General features: G+C 40.8%; 2 protein-coding genes across 2 annotated transcripts; both read left to right on the top strand.

Moving 5' to 3' along the window:
* The first annotated feature begins 10,682 nt into the window (after nucleotides 1-10,682).
* On the top strand, nucleotides 10,683-13,325 carry LOC139606263 (cathepsin Z-like). Its single transcript, XM_071458337.1, has 6 exons — nucleotides 10,683-10,856; nucleotides 11,350-11,513; nucleotides 12,033-12,212; nucleotides 12,294-12,444; nucleotides 12,627-12,789; nucleotides 12,945-13,325. Exons 1-6 carry the CDS (start codon nucleotides 10,723-10,725, stop codon nucleotides 13,068-13,070), a joined length of 918 nt encoding a protein of 305 aa, XP_071314438.1. The 5' UTR covers nucleotides 10,683-10,722; the 3' UTR covers nucleotides 13,071-13,325.
* Nucleotides 13,326-19,885: 6,560 nt separating this feature from the next.
* On the top strand, nucleotides 19,886-21,360 carry nanos1 (nanos homolog 1). The gene has a single exon (XM_071458005.1). It carries the CDS (start codon nucleotides 20,064-20,066, stop codon nucleotides 20,742-20,744), a length of 681 nt encoding a protein of 226 aa, XP_071314106.1. The 5' UTR covers nucleotides 19,886-20,063; the 3' UTR covers nucleotides 20,745-21,360.
* Nucleotides 21,361-22,598: the final 1,238 nt, after the last annotated feature.

Raw genomic sequence — 22,598 nt, 5'->3', positions numbered from 1 at the left:
TGTGATTGATACCCGCGGTGCCGGGTGATATGCTGTTTCTAATTTTAGCCTCGCTCACTTGGGGACTCTCCACAGCAACAGGTAAATTGGACGCCGAAGCCAGAGTCCATCTGTACTGTAAATAGGCAATGACAAATTATTTTCCGTGACAGCCACAGCCGAGATATAAATGATGTAGCGCGTGCTGCTCGCAGAGTGGCGCAAACACAATCAACAATCTGTGTTTATGTAGCCAGAGTGAGAGTGTGCACACTCCTGCTCAACATTCATTACCTCAATCCCTTTTATGAGTCAAGATTTGAATGACTCGCGTTTGTTCACTCTGTGACATTTAGATGTTCTTATGTAATGAGAGTGGAACCAAGTGAAGATAATATTTCTAGCAGTGATTAGTAGAGAATGAAATATCAGCTCTCCAAAGCAGAAATGATACTGAATGGGGCACATAAGATGAGCCTGATGTTCAAATAACATTAGCCTGATGCTCAGTGCAGCAGGAAGAGAAAGGGAAGCTATGATGAGGCCTGGAGCTCTTGCTGCTAACTGAGAAAATACAACATCGTCAGAAGGGAAGTTGAGATGTGTCCCAATTCAGAGGCTGCATCCTTCCTTCAGAGAACACGGTTTACAAAGGTGTGGCCTTTAGTGGCCGTCGTAGACCGCAAAGGTGAGCGGAGTGCGGCTCCTGTCACCTAGCAACCTTTTTTTCCCCAGAAACTTGAGGTTTTAAGGCCCTTGGTTTTAACAATTGTACCGTTAGCTGTTAAACTGAGCTGAAACCCAATACTTATATTTAAAAGTGTAACCCTCAGGCTCTCTGTCAGTGTTATTTGTTGCCATATTAATTTTGTTACTGATGCGCAGTGGATCTTGGGATAAGATGGGCTCCAAAGAATCCAGCCACTGGAGCCTTATTTGCTGAGGAAAAGAAGGTCGCATTTCTCGGCCGCATTTGAAAGAGCCTCCGAAATGGGACATACTAGTCGCGCCGCTATAATGCAGCCTTCGATGAATGCGGCCCCTGAATTTCGACACTGTCCGTACTGTCATACAAGTATTAGGAGTCAGTGCAGCGAGATGAAAAGCTAATTCTTCATAATTCATAATTCTAAGTCTGTTTCCAGTTTGTCTCATTTTGCTGTTGTGAATCCATCAAGTGTCCCAAAACCTTTTTTATGGTTTTACATTTCCACTCACAAATTGAAAATGCTTATTAAAAAGATGGATGGAAATGCACTTATAGAGATGTATAAGGTAGTTTGACCACCTGGCTGATGGTATGTTCAAATTGTACTGGCCTATCTATACAGGTTAGGGTTATGTGTGTGTGCTCAATAGTTTTTACAGAGTCCTTTTCTGCCAGTCTAACTTGGAAGTGTCACTCAGAAAATGTTTATTTGGCTTTAATCTCTTAACTTTAACTCGAAGAGTGAGACTGTTTCTTCCTCCACAACTGCTCAGATATTAGCGTAGTGAACTAGAAACTTCAATTCATATTTTTCCCATGTTTAATAAATGAAGGATCAGGTCACAGCCTCACTCAATGACACTGGCTCAATAGTGAATTGAACTCAAAATAACACCAACAGCATGGTCAATGCAGCCTTTGAGTTTCCGCACCAATGTAATCAGTTATTTCTGTAGAGTCTTTTATTGACTGCAGTTATGTTTTCTGAAAGAGTTTAGCATGAGAAAAACAGCCTGGATAAAAACTGCTTTTTGTAACATGTAAAATATTGATAAAACATCACCTGCAGATTGCAACGACCTCGGATCACGAACAGATACCTCTCTCAGTCTCTTTCTCACTATCTAAAAATATAATTTGCTGTTTTGAGAAAGGATTTTCCTTTTTTTTTTAGTTCACGTCACACAACCAGGAGGAAACTGGGTCATTTTAATCATTTGAATCTCATAAAGTAACCAGGCCAGCGATCTACCAGGTACATGTAGGTCAGAGTCCATCTTGGCTCCCGTGTGGTTTCTGACCGCAGCTTTCCCTCGACTGTCACTCGTGATTAATCTGCTAATGTCCGCATGCAAATTCTCCAAATGGGCCCCCTCTGTGCGACTGTACAACTAATGGGTGTCAGCGGAGACTGTTTAGCCATGCCATGCATATGTATGAGCCTGTATATTTAGCAGCCAAGTTGCTTTTGATCACCGTGGAGCAGAATGAGTGGGGCTGAGATGAATTGTGGTCCAAAGCTGAGGCACATTAGCAGCTGTCCACCTGCCTTTCACTCCAAGCAGAAATAACAGACGCACCAAACAGGCTCAAACGCGCCCATTACCACGCTGTAAAAACTGCATCTTATATTCTTTGCTATAAGTAACAATTAGAGGTTGTTAGGCCTTAAACCTAAAACAAGATTAAATTAAGCTTCTCCTCTTTGAACCTGAATATGAATGTGTCATTCATTACAAAGACAAAAAGTCCTGCTAACTTGTGTTTGTCATATTCAGTTTTAAATTGTTTAATTATCATTTCCAGGACAAATAGTCATGTGTTCAGCTGACAAAATGTCTAACAGACTGTTTACTTAAGTTATGGATCTAAGTTATTTAGAAATATTCTTATCTTAGTTGCATATACTTCCCAGCATGCATTGCATTAAGGTTAAAATTTGTCAGATCGTCCCCTCTCTGGTCAAAATCAATGCAAACCATGAAGATGCAGCAGGTCTGTAATTCAGACACTTCCTGCACCCCTCTTGTGTAAAGCACATGAATAAAATGGGGTTTACTGAAAAACAAAGTCCTCACACTTATTGGGACAACTATAATAAAATAAACAGTCATGAGGGAATAAAGATATGGCTTGATACAATAAAATATAGTCAGTATATTTCAAAAACTGAAATAAAAGTTCTAAACTTAAGAAATCAAGTTCAATCTCTTACATTTTCTTAAGTAATTTTTGCTGAATTTTGTTTTCTCAACTTATTCCTGTTTTACAGTGCACAGTGTAAGGTCGGGACGCAGATAGCTGAATGTTTATTTCAGTGAAGGTGTGAGTGGGTGAACATGTCTCTGCTATCCTCAAAAGACACTGTACAGTCTGACATTCACAGAGGTTAAAATAGTCATATGCAATATTTCATGATTTCAGTATTTCAGATGTGTCACTGCAATTTGACATTAAAATTAGTCACTTTTCAGTCATTTCTAGTTTCACTAAAAAAGAGCTCGGGACATCTATGGCTCACTGACATGGCTTACTGGGTCACCTAATGGTACAGAGCCACTGTTAATGTAATGTGTTTCATCTTTGGTTTCCCTTCTAATACAACTCAAAATATCATATCCTGAAAAAAGATCTATTTCCTAGTATTACACAGCATATGCTATTAATATTTGTATTATACTAACCTGTTTGCTGTTTTCACAGCAAAGTACAGAAAATGAATTAATAGTATTAACTGCCAAAACTATGGGACAAGGATGTAGTGTGTGTTTTATCAATGCAGTAGTACTTTATTGTGAATCAACAGCCATTCTAGATATCAGTTTTTTGTGATAGTTATTTTGCAGTAAAGGCTTCGACTAATCCATCACAGAAGAGGAGAAAAATAATTTATACAACTGCTTTAAACCCAGTCATTAATTTAAAATTAAACTTCAAATTCAGCACGTACTCTTCATGCTTCCCTGCAAGTATCCAAACACAAATACACTCAAGTGTTTCTGGGGACACTGGGACACAGCTGGTGCTGCTGTGAGCCTGGTCTGGTATTTAGTAGATATGAAGAAATCTTTCGATTAGAACTGGGAAATTGCTTCTGTCAAGATCACTCAACAGGGGGAGATAGTTCTTGCTTGAATTGGGTCTCAATTTGAAAAAGAGAGGTAATCTAATGTGGCATCTCGATAACATTTATCATGGAAAAGAAGGAAAGGATATGTCCCGGTGTCAGAAGACCATGGGTTTTGTATTTCCTTGTGCTGAGTAGAGACATGTCGTTAATGTGTTAAATGTGTTTAAAGCTGTCAAACTACCTTTTATAGTTTCGCTGGTCTTGATCAAAGACCATGCGATTGTCACTTCTGTCCTTAATGATAATTCAGATTTACAAAATAAAATCAAAGCTTGCTCAGCTGCACCACTTTGGGAAAAACTCATTATCACAGCACTGCGGATGTAGCCTGCACATGCTCCAATTAGACTCTCTAAATGTTTAATAAGCACAATCAATGTGCAGAATGAAATCTGCCACACAGGGCTTCAAACTGAGTTGTAGGAACTGTAACTCACTCTGTGGGTTACCTTTACCTTATGAGTAGGGAAAAAAAATCCTTTGTAAGGGACTCAGGCATTCCTTTTGTAACCATTTTAATGGCCAATGCCTCCTGGTCAAGAGGTGGTCGCTGAATGGACTAATTCTGCAGGATTAGTCCTCTGTGTTGGTGATCTAGCCAGCCAAACAAATGTGACCTTGCGGTGCAGAATCTGTGCATGCAAAACTATACACTGACTCCATAGGAGGGGGCAGTTCAGTCAAGGGATTAGCAGGAATCAGCAATTGAGGCATGGCCTACCGTTTTCAGATTCCTTTTCTTGACTTTGAAAGACTTGTTTAACAGAAATCACATCACAGAAAGGGAGGGGAGGGGAGAGGGGAGAGGGGACTGGTGGCGCAACTAGCGAAAAACCAGCCAAAGAGGAAACTCAGAGTAAGGTAAGCCTATAGACAGGAGAGCTAAGCAAACTCATAACATCCACAGTTTGTGCTCCAGGGGTATGTTTTTAGTCTCCAAGGGTCTAAAAGCAGAGCAGTGGGGGATAAAAGCACAGAGAGGTGGACATGCTAGAGCCGCAGTACACAAAACACAGGCTTCACATGTGTCAGGTGACCTTTTGTTCCCAGCCGGGCTCAGTTCTGCAGGACTGCACAGTCAAATAAACAGTAAATGTTCCAGTGGGTAGTTTGCTCTACGAGCTTAAGTAGCATCTGACAGATGATACTCGAGGAAAGATAATGTAGCTGCAGTGTAAGAAAACACAACTTTCCTGCTCTGTGTCACTAACAAACACAACAATAGTGATGGTTCACTCTGTGTCCAGTTTCTAAAAGCTTTTACACTGGCTGTTCTTCACAGTCTGGTTTCTGGTAGACAAATATCCAGTTGCCTTTTGTGACGCAGTTTACATTTCTTGCAGTAACTAAAAGGCTTTTTTTAGGTGAGGGAATGGAAAAGATGTTGGTGGTAAGGGGTGACTGATCGGAGAGCACGAAACTACATTGATTTTGACATCTCCACCCAGCGCATGGGTGCACATTGAATTTTCCTTCTCCAGAGCTCAGTACAACTGAGCAGTGCATACTGTGATTTCCCTGAGCAGCGTGCATGGAAAAGGAAAGTGTTTAAACATAAACAAACCAATCAACCAATCAATAAACACAGCGAGCCCTGAGGTGCTGCTGAGCGACTAATAAAGAGAGACAACAACGAGGGACATAGCACAAACGGAAAAAGAGCACCACAGACAGAATCTCAAACGTCATTAAAAGAAAATCCACAGGAAGACGTCACAGGGCTGCTCTGTTTGATGGATAACTTCTCTCTGGGAACAGCAGAGTAGAAACACCACAGCAACAGCTGAGGGATGTGAGGGCGACAAGAATCATCACCTCAAGAAGAAGAATCATTTCACATAACCACTTCCAACCCAGGATTGCTCTCCAAGACAATGGTCTGTATTTCAATAGGTACACACAGTAAATTGCTGAAGAACTCAACCAATGAACCCCCCCCCCCCCCCACCACCCACCACCCCACCCCAATTAAAGCAGTCAAGAAACTGGCCTGGTGTTAATTTCAGTAATTCTCTGTAAAGATGAAGTCTTTGCTCCACAGTTTAGTTTCTATCTTTCATTCATTACCGATGTCTCTCCAAATAGTATTTGCAGCCTTCCTATTTGCTTAACTTCTCCTATCCCCACCCACATCTCACGAACCACAGGGGCCGTCAACATCATTGGCTTTATGACATGACTGGTAAAGATCACTGGGATTCCTCTGAGCCCCCATTCCTCAGGTTTAAGTCCTCTGACCATATTCTAATGCTCTATTAACAACCATTTATGACTGAAATGTACTTAACAAGTCTGTCATCGCTGCAGCTTTGTTATCATCAGTTGAGCCGATCGAATGTGAAATGGCTCGCTGGGTGACGAAGCCCCCGACAGTGAACTTTGAGGCTGAGGGATTTGGTCGTGGCGGACAGGTGGTTCCACTGGGGGAGGCAGGAGCTCGGTACGGAGCCTTTGAAAACTCCTCGAGTGGAAAATGTGGCGGCTTTTGGGACGACGAGAGATCTACGCTACAAATGATGACAAAGTCATTCAATGTGGTGCAGGGTCTTAAAATCTTCACTTTTTGTAGAACAAGTGGTGAAACATTGTGCAACATTAATGAAATCAATTCCCCTGTTGCTGAATTAATCAGACAATTGAAGGGTCTTTTTAAATTAGATTAGACTGTACTCTGTGTCTTTTTTTTAAGACAATGTCACCTTGAAGAAGGTTTAAATTCACTGAGGCGACTGAAATGAGTTGCTCACATCTTGCAGTCTGCTGTTTGAATTTGCTGTCATTTCAGTCCCATTTCAGTCAGACTCAGACAAAGCTTTCTTCATCCCAGGCAGCTGCCCCTTTACTGAGAGTGGTGTAGTTTCAATTTTAAAAAAATTAAGTAGTAGTGGTAAATTTAATTAAATTTCAAATGAATGCGCTTTTCTAATGAAAGTTTACCTCTTGAAACAAACAGTAATATGGTTCATGGAGATTTACGCTCGGTTTCACTTAATGTGCTTACTCTGCGTCATGATCGTCTTCTCCTGGTGCAAAACACATTCATCAGTGAAATTCAAGTCCAGTAAGAGCTGGCTTATCTCTGCCTGTGTGGCAGGGAGCCTTTGCATTTTTAAAGCGTTGTTTTTTTAATCAGCTTCCCTCCATGATTTTGTTGTTCTCTGCCCTTTTTTTATGCAACATATGACATGAAATACATGTGGTGCTGATTCACATGTTAAAGCTCTTAAAGTGTGGTGGTTGATCATTTAGTAGCTGTTTTGGAGCTTTAACTCACATCACACAACCTTCCTCCGCAGATGAAGTTTGCCAGTTGTGAAGGATTTGTAGATGTTAAAAGTATTTTTTCTGAGTGTTTTATAGAGTTAATAGGGAAGAAATGTTCTAAAATACAGTGGTTCTTTAAGTGGGGTCCAGGGACCCCCAAGGGTCCTTGAGGGGGGTCCCCCTGATTCAAAGCAAAAAGGGGAATAATTTATTTCATCTAATTACTGTAATTCTATCCATAAGTAAGACAATAACATAATGTATGACTATTTAAGTTTAGGGTTTCAAACACTTAAAACATCTAAAAGCAAAAATCTAATCCAATACGGGACCCTCAAGGTCCGTGGTCTAATTTGTGTCAGTTTCGTGATGCTTGACGTGAAAAGGTTCGAGAACCACTGCAAAAATGGTCCAAAATCTCCGAATTGTGAATGTAGACATAGAAATATCTACATTTATTGACATAAAATCTATATTCAGTTTAGCCTCAGTTTTCCATGTGCTGAAGGCTGAAGATGCACAAGTTGTATGGTATGAAAGTATCTGTCATGGCATTGATTATGAATAAGATGCAAACGTGTATATAACTTTAAAACTCGTGGCAGACCAAGCAGAAAATATTGAAAATGCAGCTGCTTGTTGAGGACATTTCAGCTGCAGTGAAGAATGTGATACAGCTGTGGTGCGACTAAAACGTGATGCAGCCTCATCCATGGACATCTGGGGGTAAGGTTACAGAATGAGGTAACCAACAATGATTCATAAGTGTGTGTGATGAGAATGAGAAAATTAAACTGGTATAATAAGGGTAAATAGATTTCTCTTGGCTTTAAATCTGACCTTGAGCAATGGGGCTGCACTCGTTTCTCCTCTCTGTCAATAAAAGTATCAATACGGTATATAAAGACATGGACTCGAGCCGCCTGTATGAACCTGCCTCTGGCTGCTCTTCTGAGTGACCTGTCCAGTTATCTGACATTCACTCCTTCAGGAGAGTTGACAGGTGAGTGGAGAACATGTGAGGGTATAGTGTCTTCCTGAGGAAATGCCAGAGAAACTCAACTGACCTCTAAGTTTCACACGGATCAGTGAACACGGATATTATCTACTCCACATGCACACACAGACGCGCTTAGCAACGGTCATGTGTTCACGTGCCCACGCATCTCACACACACACACACACACACCCACACACACACACACACATTAGCCAAATTTAAACATATGTTTCACCACAACCCTGTTAGTTTACTTTTGAGGCCACACGTATTTCCCTTTTTTCTTAAACAGACTTAATAATTTGACATTTTAGCAAATACACTCTCATTCTTTCTGCTGAGAGTTAGACAAGAAGATGTATAAGACTCATATCTCAGCATCATAATCGAGAGGGAACCAGGAAGATTTCTCTGCTACCAAACATGGTTTCTTCAATTGCTGCTTGAGAAGAGGTTATAATACGCCCTCTGAGCAATGCTACGTATTCAGGGCAGATTGGAGTCTACAGTGAGTTGCTATCAGAAAGTGAGGAGACAGGCCGGGGCTAGCTGGTTAGCATGCTGACTTCAGTAGAAGAAAAGATGTCATAGAGACAAGAGTTAACATTAGTGCCACTTTCCACCTCTGAAGACAGCTCTTGGCGAGAAGTTTGTTGCTGAACTTGCAACGTCTTTTCCAGAGTGGAAAGTAAACACATAGCTCCTTTAATGGAGCAACTGAAATTTAAAAAATGAAAATCATCCAAACATTTTAATCTCATGCAACAGTGATACATCTGAGGAAAGACAGTGTACATAACCTTAAGTGCTTGGACAGCCCAACGCTACACTAATATGTGATTGTTGAAAATCTTATTCCAAAACTGTGGGCAACAATCTGCTGCTAACAGCCTCCACTGCTGGTTTTAGGCTTTCCACAGGACTTTTGATCCCTGTTGCAGGGATTTGCTCCCATTCAGCCACAAGAGCATTAGTGAGATCCAACACTGATGATGTTTGGTGATAAGATCTGGCTCACAGACCATGTTCCAGTTCATCCCAGAGATGTTGGATGGGGTTGAGATCAGGGCTCTATGCAAGCCAGTCATTTTTTTCCACACAAAACTGGGAAAACTATTTCTGTAAGAATGGGTATATTGGCAAAAAAGGTAAGGGCCTTCCCCAAGCACACAGTTGTATAAAATATAGTGTTGTGGCATTATGACTTTTAAGTGGCCTACAATGAAAACCTTGAAAAAACAGGTGATTTCTGGCCATATTGTGTACAAGACTGACTTTTCTGAATATAGTATCAGCCACCAGATTCCATAATAACTGAGGAAGAAAAGAGAGAGAGACAAAATATGAAATACACACAACAAGAAAGAGAAATGGAGAAGAGCCAAACTTATTTGCATTGCAGCCTTTGGTTTCCAGCTCACTGGCACCCTTAAATATCATTTACCATCCTCCAGCTGATTGCAAATCTGGGATCTGGTTTCCTTTCTATATCTAAATATTAATAGTCTCCATTACATGAAAATTACTTTCATCTCCGACTCACATGGAGGGATTAGATTTTAATCAGCGCATTAAATATGACTTTCTGTTCCTGCAGATGGGAGAGGATGGCAGGCAGGCAGTCAATTAGTATCATGCTCTGTTTTCAGCCTCACAGCGAAGCCTGATAAAGTCTTTGTTATCACTGAGAGGCTGTAAGAGCATAAACAAAAAGACAGTGACATGTGGGAAATGAGGCAACATAGTGATGAGCTTCTGTCAAGGATCAATGCATCAATATAACTTTAAAAACTAAAAAAAATAAATGTTTTTTTTTTTAATGAATACACTTAGATTCAGAAAATTGCATTCATGCAGTGTTTGTGTTCGTCTGCTCACACTGCTAAAGATTTAAACTGGTAACGTGACTTGATTTCAATCCTCAATCACAGCTGCTCAAAAATATCAGTATCCTCAAAATGATACTAAACTGGAGTCAGTCTGTTGTGCTTTTGGCTGCCACTGGTGGTGATCTAAGAGGATCCTGTGAAGCACTTTGGCCACTTTCTTTTCTGAAAATATACCAGAGACTGAAATGTTTTACATGGACTGCATCACGATCACACACAGATCTCACTTCACTTCATTATTTGTTCAAGGGAAACTCGCCTCATGCCAACCATTACAATAATACAAGTAAAGACACTTGATATGTACGTGTATATATATACACATCTACACACATCCTGGGGAGAGCCATGAGTGGATTTTTTATTTTATTTTAAAGGTTCTCCCCATATATGATTTCTATCAAATGTGTATTTTTTCCTACTTTAAAACATGACGCATTTTAATCACTTCACAAATTTGACTTCCTCTCACTGTAAGGTTTGCTGGGCTACAATGACATTAAACATTAAGGTAAGCAGTCACAGCTCGATAGTCAGCCGACATGCGTTTCAAAGATAATCAGAAATAACTGAATGTGTTCATCCATTCCCTCCCCTGTAACCTGCACTCAGTGACAGTGGCTCCCAGGTGACGCCGATGAGGCCAATCAGGCTTTATTGATCTCACCAGGTTCGCGGTCTGTTTCTGTCAGTGCTTCTGGTGGGTTATTTATACCAAACCAAAGGGATTTGTCGCGCACTGTTTGATGCTATGTGGCTCAACATGGCTCTGCTTGTCATTTTTAGGTTCGTGCTCATGATACTTGCTGTTTCAGGGAGACACTTTCTTAGTGAGAGGCCAAGTTGCTACCAGCCAGTGCCCAGGAAACCCAACTTTGGCGTGAAGTGAGTTGACTGTCAGTGTTTTCCCTGCTGTTGATACTAATTATCACAAGGCAGCTACTCAGCCTGGAGCAGTTTTGTATATCTTCTCTATCTGAAGACTGTTTTTGCACATGTCTTGAATTATCAACTTTGTGGATGCTTGTGCTAGGAAAAAAAAAAAAATCCAACTTCCATTTTTCTATATTATGTTTACTGCAAACATCAGTCCTTGCCTGAAGTAGATTCTTGGTGTCAGTGAAGATTTTCCTGGAAAGCTTGGCTTTGCACAATTAAATCTTAATATCAAGGTCAAATCTATCAGCCCCCCCCCCCCCCCCAACTTGATTTAATGTGCTTTATTCAGTAGTTAGCAGGGATTCATTCTAGACTTGGCTGAAACATGCATACTTGACCTAATACCTCAGCCACTACTTAACTGTAATGAGGCTTGACAAAGCTCTGTGTTACCTGGCTGTGAATACATCCTTTATTTTCTCTCTCCTCTTTGCTTCAGAACCACAGTCCGCCCTCATGAACTCCTGGACCTTGTTCAGCTGCCAAAGTCGTGGGACTGGAGGAACGTAAATGGCATCAACTACGCCAGTACAACTCGTAACCAGCACATCCCTCAGTACTGTGGCTCCTGCTGGGCCCATGGCAGCACCAGTGCGATGGCAGGTTAAGGCAGCTTCTTTTCAACCATCACCCCATTAAATGGAGCTGAATAGGGTTTTGACTTATGCTGACATCATTAAGATTAACTCAAAATTAATCAGCAACATTTCTTTGCAGAAATGGCATCTGTTCCTCTGGGTAATCCAGGATATCCTGTCAGTTTTAGGGCCATATTTCTTTGAGTAATTTCAATTAAGACTACTCATTGCAAGGTCTCTACACTAAGTATTCACTGTTCCTTATGGGAAAAGGCGTCGTCATTCACCTCACATTACTATGATAGTGTATGTAGTATAATTTAGTTGAATCTTTTCGTGTGTATGTATGTATGTATGTATGTATGTATATTTTTTTTTTTTTTTTTTTTTTTTCCCAAACCAGCTATCATTTGTTCACTTCAATCTGAATTTGGAGCTCACCCATTTAGACAGATGGGATTCTCAGTGACATCAAATCACTTGAGCTGAGATTTTTCCAAAACAAATATTGCATTTGTATGGAACTTTTCTCTGCCTTGTGTAGATCGAATTAACATCAAGCGCAAAGGGGTGTGGCCATCTGCTTATCTGTCTGTCCAACATGTGATCGACTGCGCTGAGGGCGGCTCCTGTGAGGGAGGGGATCACGGAGTTGTGTGGGAGTATGCCCACAAGCATGGCATCCCTGATGAGACCTGCAACAACTACCAGGCCATAGACCAGAGTAAGAACACAAATGGTAGTGTGCTGTTTCACCATGTATCTTTGCATGAGATGAGCTTTTTAATGAATGTTTTCTCTCCAGAATGCAAACCATTCAATGCATGTGGGACTTGCACAACTTTTGGGAAGTGCAACAGTGTGCAGAACTACACTTTGTGGAAGGTGGGTGACTTTGGAGTCATTAGTGGACGTCAGAATATGATGGCAGAGATCTACGCTGGAGGACCAATCAGGTTTTTAAAGCTGAAAATTTTTTTAATGGTTTTGCAAGGATTTGTTTGACCACTGCATTTGAAATAGCCTGAGTTTATATTTCCCTACAGTCTGAGGTTGTCTAATCATGTTTCTACCAGCAAATCTTACAAATGCAAAATCACTTCTCTTAAATATTACATCTGAGTCCTCCTTCCCTCAGCTGTGGAATCATGGCCACAGAGAAACTTGATGCATACGCCGGGGGTCTGTACTCCGAGTATGTCGAGATGCCTTACATCAACCACATTGTGTCAGTGGCAGGCTGGGGAGTAGAAAATGGCACTGAATACTGGATTGTGCGCAACTCCTGGGGAGAGCCATGGGTGAGTCATCGCATATAGTAATTTAACAGCCTGAGTTTTACATGGTTCAGGAGCTTTTTAAACTTGGCATTTTAAAAATTGAATGCTAGGATGAAATGCAATGGGTGCACTTGCTTTATAATTAAAGTGACCTTGAGATTTTATTCCCCCCCCAGGGTGAGAAAGGCTGGCTCAGGATTGTGACGAGCACCTACAAAGGCGGAAGTGGAAGCCAGTACAATCTTGCTTTGGAGGAAGATTGCATGTATGGAGATGTGATTCTACCCTCGACTTACCAATAAAGAGTCAGCAATCATTTATTTAAATGAACTATAAAACTGACAGGTAGCCCTGTTTCCTCATGTATGGTAATGTAATGGTATCATAATTGTAATGTCTTTTGTCCTTAACTTGTCTTTTAAACATGGACATCATGAGCTGAGATTCAGTATGGACTCACCCAAAACCTCACAAATACTATTGTAGGCCAATTTGTTTAACTGGAATTGTCAAGGTTAGATTTGTTCAAGCCAGTGAAATAAAAGTTGGTGCCGAAATCATGTTTGATCTGTGAGTTTGTGATATAGAATCTAAAATGCAGGTCGTTATAAACTTTAACGCCTAAAGCTGGAATTTAAACAACTCTAAGACTATGCAGTTGAGCACTGTCATCTACATGTTTATATTAAAGGGTTTTGTTTTGGTTTTTGTCCCCTACACGACATGTTGTCAAGTCAAAGCATTTGAGGGATCCTTGTGTCTCAATTTGCATACTTCTATACTCGCTGTTTTGAGTGTTCACACTAACAAGTCTAGGTGGCAACATGCAATGCATCAGAAGTACCCAGATGGTGCACTCAAAACTGACAAAGTTCACAGTAAAAATGATGGTTGGTTCTCAACCTCAATGGCAGCCGTCTATGTAGCTATGTAGAGTAACAGGTGACAATGGTTTAATTTCCAGGTTGCATAACACAGGAGGCACACACAGGAAAGTAAAACATCAATTGAATCAAATGACCTTCAGGTGGGTGACAATTAGTCACATGTTGCAATTGTCACTTCTGGTGAGTGCACAACAGCTATGTTTTTTTTTTTTTTTTTTTTTGGATAACACTACCTTGTCCAAATCATCGATATAGAACCTGACTGTTGTCCCCTTACATGTATCTAAGATTTCTGTATTGGCAACTATTTGAACACACCACCTCCGTTCCTTCCCAAATACCAACTTTCATCAGACCCTGCTTTGTTTTTAAAGCAGGTTTTATATTCTAAGCCTCAAGAGCCCAAGCTGAGAGAATGCCTGGTGCTATTAGGGTTATTTATTCCAGCTTTGGTAAGCTTCCTTCATACAACTGTTTTCTCAAGCTAAGATCTCGTGATCAGTAAGATGAAATGCTTCAGTAAAATCATAGGGATGTCCCTCTGTGACAAAATGGTTTGGGGTAAAAAAACAAGATGGAACCAATTGAGGTCACTCCAAATGTTAATAGCAAATGGGATGCCAGTTAAATGTCAGGGGTGTGGTGGGGGATCAGCACCACTACATTTTGCGGTGCTTGAGGTTTGGTACACCTGAGACCATTGCCCCACAAAACTGAGTTTTAAGTTACTGCTCTATGCACATAAGGACAGGCTCTCAGCTTCTGCTGTCTGCAAAAAAAAAAAAAGTTGTGAAATGAACTTCAGGTCTCCAGGGGAAACCTGCACAAATTTGCTCTGAAGGTGCTTTGCTACACTGATTTCAGAAGTTTTTTTTTTTTTTTTCTTCTTTCTGTAGCTCTTGGCAGAAAACCTTTTACATGTGGCCTAATTTGCATCTGCCAAGATGTGCATGTGGATTGGTACAACAAGGTAAATTTGTAAGCAGGTCTACATAAGCGGTCCAGGCTTCAGAGCTCTACACTGACAGTTATTGTTTTTCTGAGACAGGGATGAATGACATACAACAATGCTCCTGTCTTTACCTTGAAACTTCAGGCAGGTCGCAGGATGACCAAACTGAGCCGAGTCTCTTTCAACAGCCGAATGACATTTGTTTGTTCTACAACTCCGAGCTTGATAAACAGACCCACCTCCCTTATTGACTGACATGCTTTATTAGTTTCAATTCTGTCATGCTTCTGGAGTAACATTCAGTTTAATCACCGGTTATCTACAGTGGCACACACAACAGCACAATGGCATCCTCTGAGTGTATATGCAATTATAAAAAGCCCATTTTCATGCTGTTCAGCAGGGGAACAAAAGAAAACTGAGCACTTAGATATTTGGTTCAGGGGATGCAACAATAATAAAAATGCATAAACACAAGCTGCAGTGCTTTTGCTGCTGATATGGAAATGCTTCCCATTAACTGCAGTTTTCATTCAGCATCTCTGGGGAGAACAAAGGATAATCAAACCTTATGCAGTGCTGTTAACTTCAAGCCTCCAAACCAAGGCGAACCTTAAGCCTATAAAGCTGTGGCGTGTCCAAGTGGAGACCCACTGCGAAAACAAATATTAAACATAATTTGGTTGCTCAATATTATGCGATCAAGCCCCCGCCCTTGAGCAATCTTTCACGTGAAATTAAATTTGCGCTCTGATTAAATTTCCTGCATGTTTTCTCATTTGCATAATCACAAACAGAGCTCTAATGGCTGCGAATGAAAACACATGGTAATCTGTGAGTCTGAGGCTCAAAAAAGAACTAGCAGTCAAAAAAATGTGGTGTGATTTAAAAAAAAAAAAATGCAGGTTGCAAATGCACATGAGCCATTTTCATACTGAGTGATTCAGCATTCATCTTCATTACAGCAATTGATATGGCAAAATGGATTTTTCAGCAATTCCTGCAAACCCATTATGCATTGTTTCACTGATCAATATGTTGCTCTGAAAACATGGAAATGGAGGGGGTTGGTTGTATATGAAAAGAGTATTACTGAGGCCCTTTGGTGGTGCCGAGGCCTGGATTATCAGCTTAAATAGAGTTGGAGGGAATATCCACTTCTAAAGTATCATTGAGCAAGGCATTGTAATGATTTAGCCATGGCAGCTGCCTCTGGCAGCAATGTAGTAATATGCAGAAAGCTTCCCTGAGTGTGTGCTTCGTGTAATCCTTCCCCTTGCATTCACTTTTCCAAGGCCACTGCTGGAGCTTACCCCCCTGAAATAAGCAACAGAAAAAGATAACCAGACAGCCACAGAAAAAGAAAAAAAAAAACATGTTCACTGATTTTGCCTCAGAGGTTACAAACACCGTATCTGATTAAAAACATGCCCAAATGATGCATTTGCATTATTACTTGCAATAAGAGCAGATGCAATAAAGCTGGAAAGAAAAGGATCAGATTTCTTCATGCACTCCACAAAACCATCAATCATTCATATCTTTTGTCAAATATGAATTGAGCAGACTTTTTCAGCCCATATGTGACAAAACTCATCCTGCTTGTCAGAATACAAGGACTGGATCTCAGCACAGAATGTGTTGATAAGCATGATCATAATGCATGAAGCATCAGCGGAAGATTAGCTCTATGAGTTGGTATAAATCACACATTATTATGGCCCTAACTTCAGGAAAAGGCTTCGTCTGAGCTGATTTCCATTGCATAATATGTCCAAAGCACAAACAGCAAAATTTAGATGTAAGCCTCATATTGCTAATGAGTCCGTGCAGGAAATATGATTTGATCATTAAAAACAATGTGTCTTGCTCAGCCAGCCACCACTTTTCATGATGAGCTGTGCCCCCCACCCCCCCACCCCGTCAAGCAAAGAAACACTTACACAACAATCACTTAGTCAGTGTGATTCCTAAATCGATTTACAGCCATAGCCACCCCGCTGATGTTATGCATCATTCCACTGCTAATCTCACTTCCTTGTCCAATATACCCAGGCAACCTCGAGGCGGCTGCAGAATTAGCTTTAGTTAATGGACGAGTATTAATCCCTCTTAGTCACAACAAAATTAAGGAATAATGTGGCCATGAATATTTCAGTTACACTGCAGCAACACAGGAATCTGCTCACACAATCTGCCCTGGCTTGCAAAAAAAGAATTGGCGATTGCATACATTATTAAAGCTTCATCATAAAATTCATATTTTGCAGCAGCTGAATGGGAGCTCCGGAGTGAAAATCCAATGAGCAGTCAATACTGTTTTAAAGTAACTTGCTGAACTCACAGAACAGAGAGAAATGGCTTCTAAAACATCAGAGGTCATTGAACCGTGCTTTTGTTCTGCTTTTTTATCATTCTGTCTCCTAAGGTAAGTGCATTCTTATTAGATCCCTTAAAAATAGATGCAAAGCTTCCAAGTCAGTGAGTTTGCGCAGCCTCCCCCTGGAAGTTTTAATTAGAACACCAGTCACTCGTGTTATCGTTGTTTCAAGAGGGCCTGCGTCCACATTCCTGAGCTGCCTGCTTCATCACAGGATCAGAGGCCTGCAGTGAGTGGACCGTTTAGGACGGCTGCCTCACATTCCCTCTGGATTTTACCTCAAGAAATCAAAATATGGATCACTTCTGGAACTGACAGAGAGCCAGTGTGCTGCAGTTTAATTGACAGGAGAGGCATATATTGTGCATCTAAAGACACATAACAAGGGTTTCATTATGAAGACGAACGGTGCAAGGCATCCTGGGATCAGCAGATCATACATATCAGTCCACACATAATGAGCTTTCCAGATATGTGCATACGACATAAATAGAAACAGACAAGAGGAGCCCTTACACTCTTCCTATATAAAAGGCTTTTGGGTGCTGTAAAACACCTTCTCACAAGCATATTAAAGGTCTCTGTCTGAAGGACAGTCAGTGGTTGTTGTTGTTGTAGTTGAGGATGTTTGTGATCAGGAGCTGATTTAAGCAACAACTCCTCCAACCTGAACAACCACACAGGTCGTTTTTTTCAGCCCTTTGATATGACCCGTAGGAGTGTCTCCTGAAATAGCGCCACTACGCTGGGAGGTGTACCAGGCCTTGGTTGTCATGGTTACAATAATAAACACGCAGACTGTACCAACAGCGGTATACCTACCTTCGTTGCCATGGTTACTATAATATAATGATGGCTTGGTTAAGTTTAGGAAAAGATCATGATTTGGGTTAAAATAAGTACTTCCTCACGTTAGACAATCTTTGTTGTCATGGTTACAATAATAATAACGAACGGTCATGGATAATACAAGCAATTTAAACCACTACTTTCACATGAGAATCGAACACCGCCCTCCTGTGTCATATTCCTGTGTTTTGCTGACCGATCCATCCACCCCAACCTCCTCCTGACATGGACTTTGTCGCTCCACATATTACGTCACCACACTTTTCCCTTTGCTCCTGTCATAATTAATACACCACTAGATGTCACCTAGCAACAAAACCTAACTATAGGTCATAATAACCTGCTGCACAGGTGACCTATGGGCTTGTTTTTCAGCCACAACTCAGTGTTTTCAAGTAAAACTAAAGCATCAATTCTGTCAAAGTAATCTAGAGTACAAGCTTTTTTAATGTATCTATTATTTATATATAATTGTATATAATAGTCCTCTGTGAAAACTGTTGGCAGCAAGTTCCGTGGATTAACAACAATAATAAGGACACTTGCAGCACTTTCTCACTTTCTGGTGAGAAAAGGCTGTTTTATTTTTGTCAGTGCTCCTAGTACAACAAACTAAATTCTGGCCAGATAACACTGGAGATTAAGTGAGAAGATTTATAGTTTTGTGATTTGTGTGAAATGAACCTTTAACAACAGTAACTGGTCCTACACATAAAACTTAATATGGTTTTTTTTTTTGTTATGTGGCTTCACATTAGTTGTACGGTTTCCTCATTAGACCTTCATCCAGATGTACAGATATCAGGTTATGAGTCTAAATTTCAAGGATCAAATCTATGCGGTTTGGTTGTGTGCTCCTCTCTCCAAATGGATCCAGTGGAGTCAGGATATACTAATGACATCTGGCAAGAGGGACGTCACAGTCGACTTTCATCTTCCTGCCAGTGGCCGTCATCGTTACTGTAGGTTTTGTTTGGCAATCTCGTTCATTCAGGGGAGGAGAGAGGGGAGGCAGGGGTCCTTCAGTTTAAATGAGTTGACCTGTAATTGCACTATGCTGCCCCCTGTTGAAAAGCTGCTCTGCATTTCATGTTTACATCATATGATTACATGGATGAATTTGATGTTTTCCCAGGATTTTATGAGATTTTTCATGCCAGGACTGAGAAAATGTCATGTCACTGGACATGAGTTTAATTTAACATATGATGCATGAGATGTCATAAAAGGTTTGTTTTCTTCTAGAGGTGATTCTGGAAGTAAACAATTTGATTCTTGACAGGTTTTCTGCAGATGTTATTGTCTACAAACAAATCAAACTTCAACAGTAAATGCACATGGGACATCTCCAGTGTATATTTTAAGAGCACGCCCTGTATTAAACATATTTCAGATGGTAGATTATGTTGTGATGAAGAAAAACAACTTTGTCGTGGAAAAAAAACAATGTAACAAAACCACCAGTCATCATAATCTGAAACTCAACCAGCAGATTAATGTAAATGGAGCCATAAACCTCTTCTGCATGAGCAACCATGATGTATCTGCCTCCTTTGGGTCAGTTTTAACATAACATGAAGCATCAGTACAGATTATTTCTCCCAGGACAGAGAGAGGATGCCCGCTGCATGGAACAAAGGGCCTCTGCTCTTGGCACACAAAGCGTTAAGGTGTGTGAACGCGGTTTTGGCGTTGATGGTGTTCATGCACAATGATTAACGATATTATTTCCACGGAACTGTAATGTTTTAGTGTCAGGACGGGACAAAGATCCGAGCCATCCTCCTCTAACTGACTGATAGCGGCGCTGAGAATGTAATGAACAGCAACGAGGCTTTGTGCGCCAAATTATTTATCTGCCCAAATCATTAACTATGAACAACTTTTTTTGCTCGTGAAAATGCCCGAATCTCTAAACGCCAGAATGATGACTGATATGGACGAAAGCTCCTGCCTACAAGAAAACAAATGTTTCTAAATGCGGCTTTGAAGAAAGGGAGCCTGCTTTCACCCTGATCAGAAACTTGGTTTTGAAGGGAGAGCGCCCCGCCCTCCTGGTCCTTATAACCAGAGAGCCTGTTTGCAGGACGCTCAAACATAAGAGGAACACAGGAGACCACATCGCTGTACATGAACCATTCCTGGAGACGTACTCTGGCTACTAAGACTTTACGGATTACACTGGTTGTTTCACCTTTTGACGGCGAGCAAACGACCAGAAGTGGCCATGGATTTTCTCAACCACAACTATTTGAATGCGCGCAGCCCATACGACTACACTTTCAATTTCTGGAACGACTATCTCGGACTGACTACGTTGGTTACGAAGAATAATAAGCTCAGCATGCCCCAGAACCCCAACTCCATCACCGAGTCCCTGAAAGCGACCCTGGGCTTGGACGATTCCCCGGCGTGTCCGTGCGTAATCGCGGGCGGCGTTGGAGAGGGCGGGCACCTGGACTGCTGCTGCCCGTCCGGGAGCCCCCCGCCAGCCTCCATCCTGGACTTGAAAGAGCGTTTCTCGATACTGAGCCCCTTCCAAAACCAGCTCAGCGCCCAGCTGCCGGAGCGGGAGGTGGGCTTCGGTGGGAGCTTCGCAGGGTTCGATCTGTTCGGCATGGAGAGGAAGATGCGCAAACCCGCTTCCAGGAGCAAGCAGGAGCCCAAAATCTGCGTCTTCTGCCGAAATAACGGAGCGCCCGAGGAGGTGTACGGCTCCCACGTCCTGAAGACCCCGGACGGCAGGGTCGTGTGCCCGATTCTGAGGGCTTACACCTGTCCCCTTTGCAGTGCCAACGGGGACAATGCCCACACGATAAAATACTGTCCACTGTCAAAAGACCAGCCATCCCAGCGACCATTAAAGGGGGGGAGGGCAGTGGGTGGTAAGAGGATGAAAATATTCTAAACAGACAAGACTATAAAGTAAATTGAATTGCACTGAACAATTTCCAGATGACTGTTTTGATTTCGGCTGTAGCCTTTATCCCAGTTTCATAAACATATTGATTTTATCTTTTTTTTCCTCTAAGATCTCTTATATTTTTATAGTTCCTTTATCCACATAGAATAATTTTATGCTTTATACATTGGATTTATTTTTCTTTCTAGTTTGTAGTCATTTGAGCGTGTGCATATAAATACACAAATATGTATCAATAATCACAAAGTGTGAATAAATCTTAAAAAAAAAGAAAGTATTTTGGTCATGTAGGGAAACACACTGACGTTTGGCAAAGGGGATGAATGTCATATTTCTACCAAGTATTTTTGTATGGTGAGCTAAGCTCGCTACGATTTTCTTTCTCGTCTTAGAAAACCAAAGTTATGTTTTGCCATTAAAGAAGCTCAAGAATGTGTCATTAATGAGTACTTGTGTGCGTCTGACTGGAGGAGGAACTCTTTGATCCCATCTGCCTGCCTAAAAGCTCCACAGCATATTTTCCAACTTGCTTTAAAAGTTGACATTCAATCTGTGTGAGGAGGCAGGAAGAAAAAGGAAAAAAAAAAAAAAAAAAAGACAATGTGGCCTCTGTTTAGGGCTCATATTCTCTGGGGAACATTATAATCAGTTGTTGCTAAGCCAAACCTCTCTCCAATCCTATGTGATGAGAATCTGACTCTCCAAGCAGACAGAACTGAGAGATACTAGCCTGCATTTTTTTATGTTTACATTCCCAAATAAGGGCGACACACTGGATTTCTTTTCTCTGTCAGGTCTCTCTTTTCTCTCTGGCGTTTTTGTTTTGATTTGCCCTGACATTGCATTCACTAGAGAGCCTCATGGGCAGATCTGCTCTGCAATATAAAGCAGGAGTGAGTCCCATTTACCTTTTGTGTGGTGCAAAAAAGATCAAATGAATGTTAGCAAACCAAGAAAACATGTTATCCCATCATTTCTTTTCTGAAGAATCCAAAAAAAAAAAAGAGAAAAAAGATGCAAAAATGTTGTGAATGTATGATTGAAAGTGTCACTTGCAGGACTGCACATTTCTGACAGTTTTGTTTACCAAAGGAAATACAATTGCATTGAAGAAAGAAGAGAGATTTGCTGTATTGTACATAAAGTGATGTTTATTCAGTATTTTAACATTACAAGTGACTTCAGAGGGCGCTACCTCAACAGGATTTTGTACTTAACATGTAAAATGTCAACAGCAGTTTATTGATATAGTGCTGCCATTTATAATAAGGGTTTTTGATAGTATTTTTGATCTTTGTATAACATAATTGTATTTTCATTTTGTTGCATTTAACATTATGGAAGTGAATTTCCATGAAGCTATAAGCATTGCTCACCAAAAGGTGATTGTCTGTAAATAATGATTATACCCATACTTTTTAAAGTTTAGTTGTTCAATGTTACATTCTCGAGAGCGTGTAAGAGAGTGGATATTGAGAGAGGCTGACAAAATTTGCCACTTTTAACAGAGGATTTTTTTTTTTTTGATTAAATGAATAAGAGAAAAAGAAAACACTGTTGAACTTTGTTATTTATATTTTACCACAATTTTTCCTGTATGCTGCTGTGCAGAATAACAACATATGAATTCACTAGAGAAATAAAAACTTATCAAATATTTGGAGCTATGTGGTCGTGTTCTTCGGTTGGTTTACTCAACATTTGACTGGGTCAGCGTGTGAACCCTCTTTTAAACACAAAAGTTACACAAGAGTCTCAAATGACAGTTTTGCCGGAGCAATTTAAATGAAGCAGGGAAGTCGAGCAAAAACACATTAACTGCAGAGGCTCTTCTCGCCC

Source organism: Trachinotus anak, unplaced genomic scaffold, assembly GCF_046630095.1.
Source record: "Trachinotus anak isolate AG129_WGS33_773 ecotype Australia unplaced genomic scaffold, CSIRO_AGI_Tana_v1 ptg000021l, whole genome shotgun sequence".
In the NCBI taxonomy this organism is placed as follows: domain Eukaryota; kingdom Metazoa; phylum Chordata; class Actinopteri; order Carangiformes; family Carangidae; genus Trachinotus; species Trachinotus anak.
This window is presented reverse-complemented; position numbering and strand designations above follow the sequence as displayed.

Coding starts and splice junctions, on each gene's coding strand:
- LOC139606263 (XM_071458337.1), top strand. CDS start 10,723: ATGTGGCTCAACATGGCTCTGCTTGTCATTTTTAGGTTCGTGCTCATG. Junction 10,857..11,349: donor AAACCCAACTTTGGCGTGAA/GTGAGTTGACTG, acceptor TCTTTGCTTCAG/AACCACAGTCCGCCCTCATG. Junction 12,213..12,293: donor CTACCAGGCCATAGACCAGA/GTAAGAACACAA, acceptor TTTTCTCTCCAG/AATGCAAACCATTCAATGCA.
- nanos1 (XM_071458005.1), top strand. CDS start 20,064: ATGGATTTTCTCAACCACAACTATTTGAATGCGCGCAGCCCATACGAC.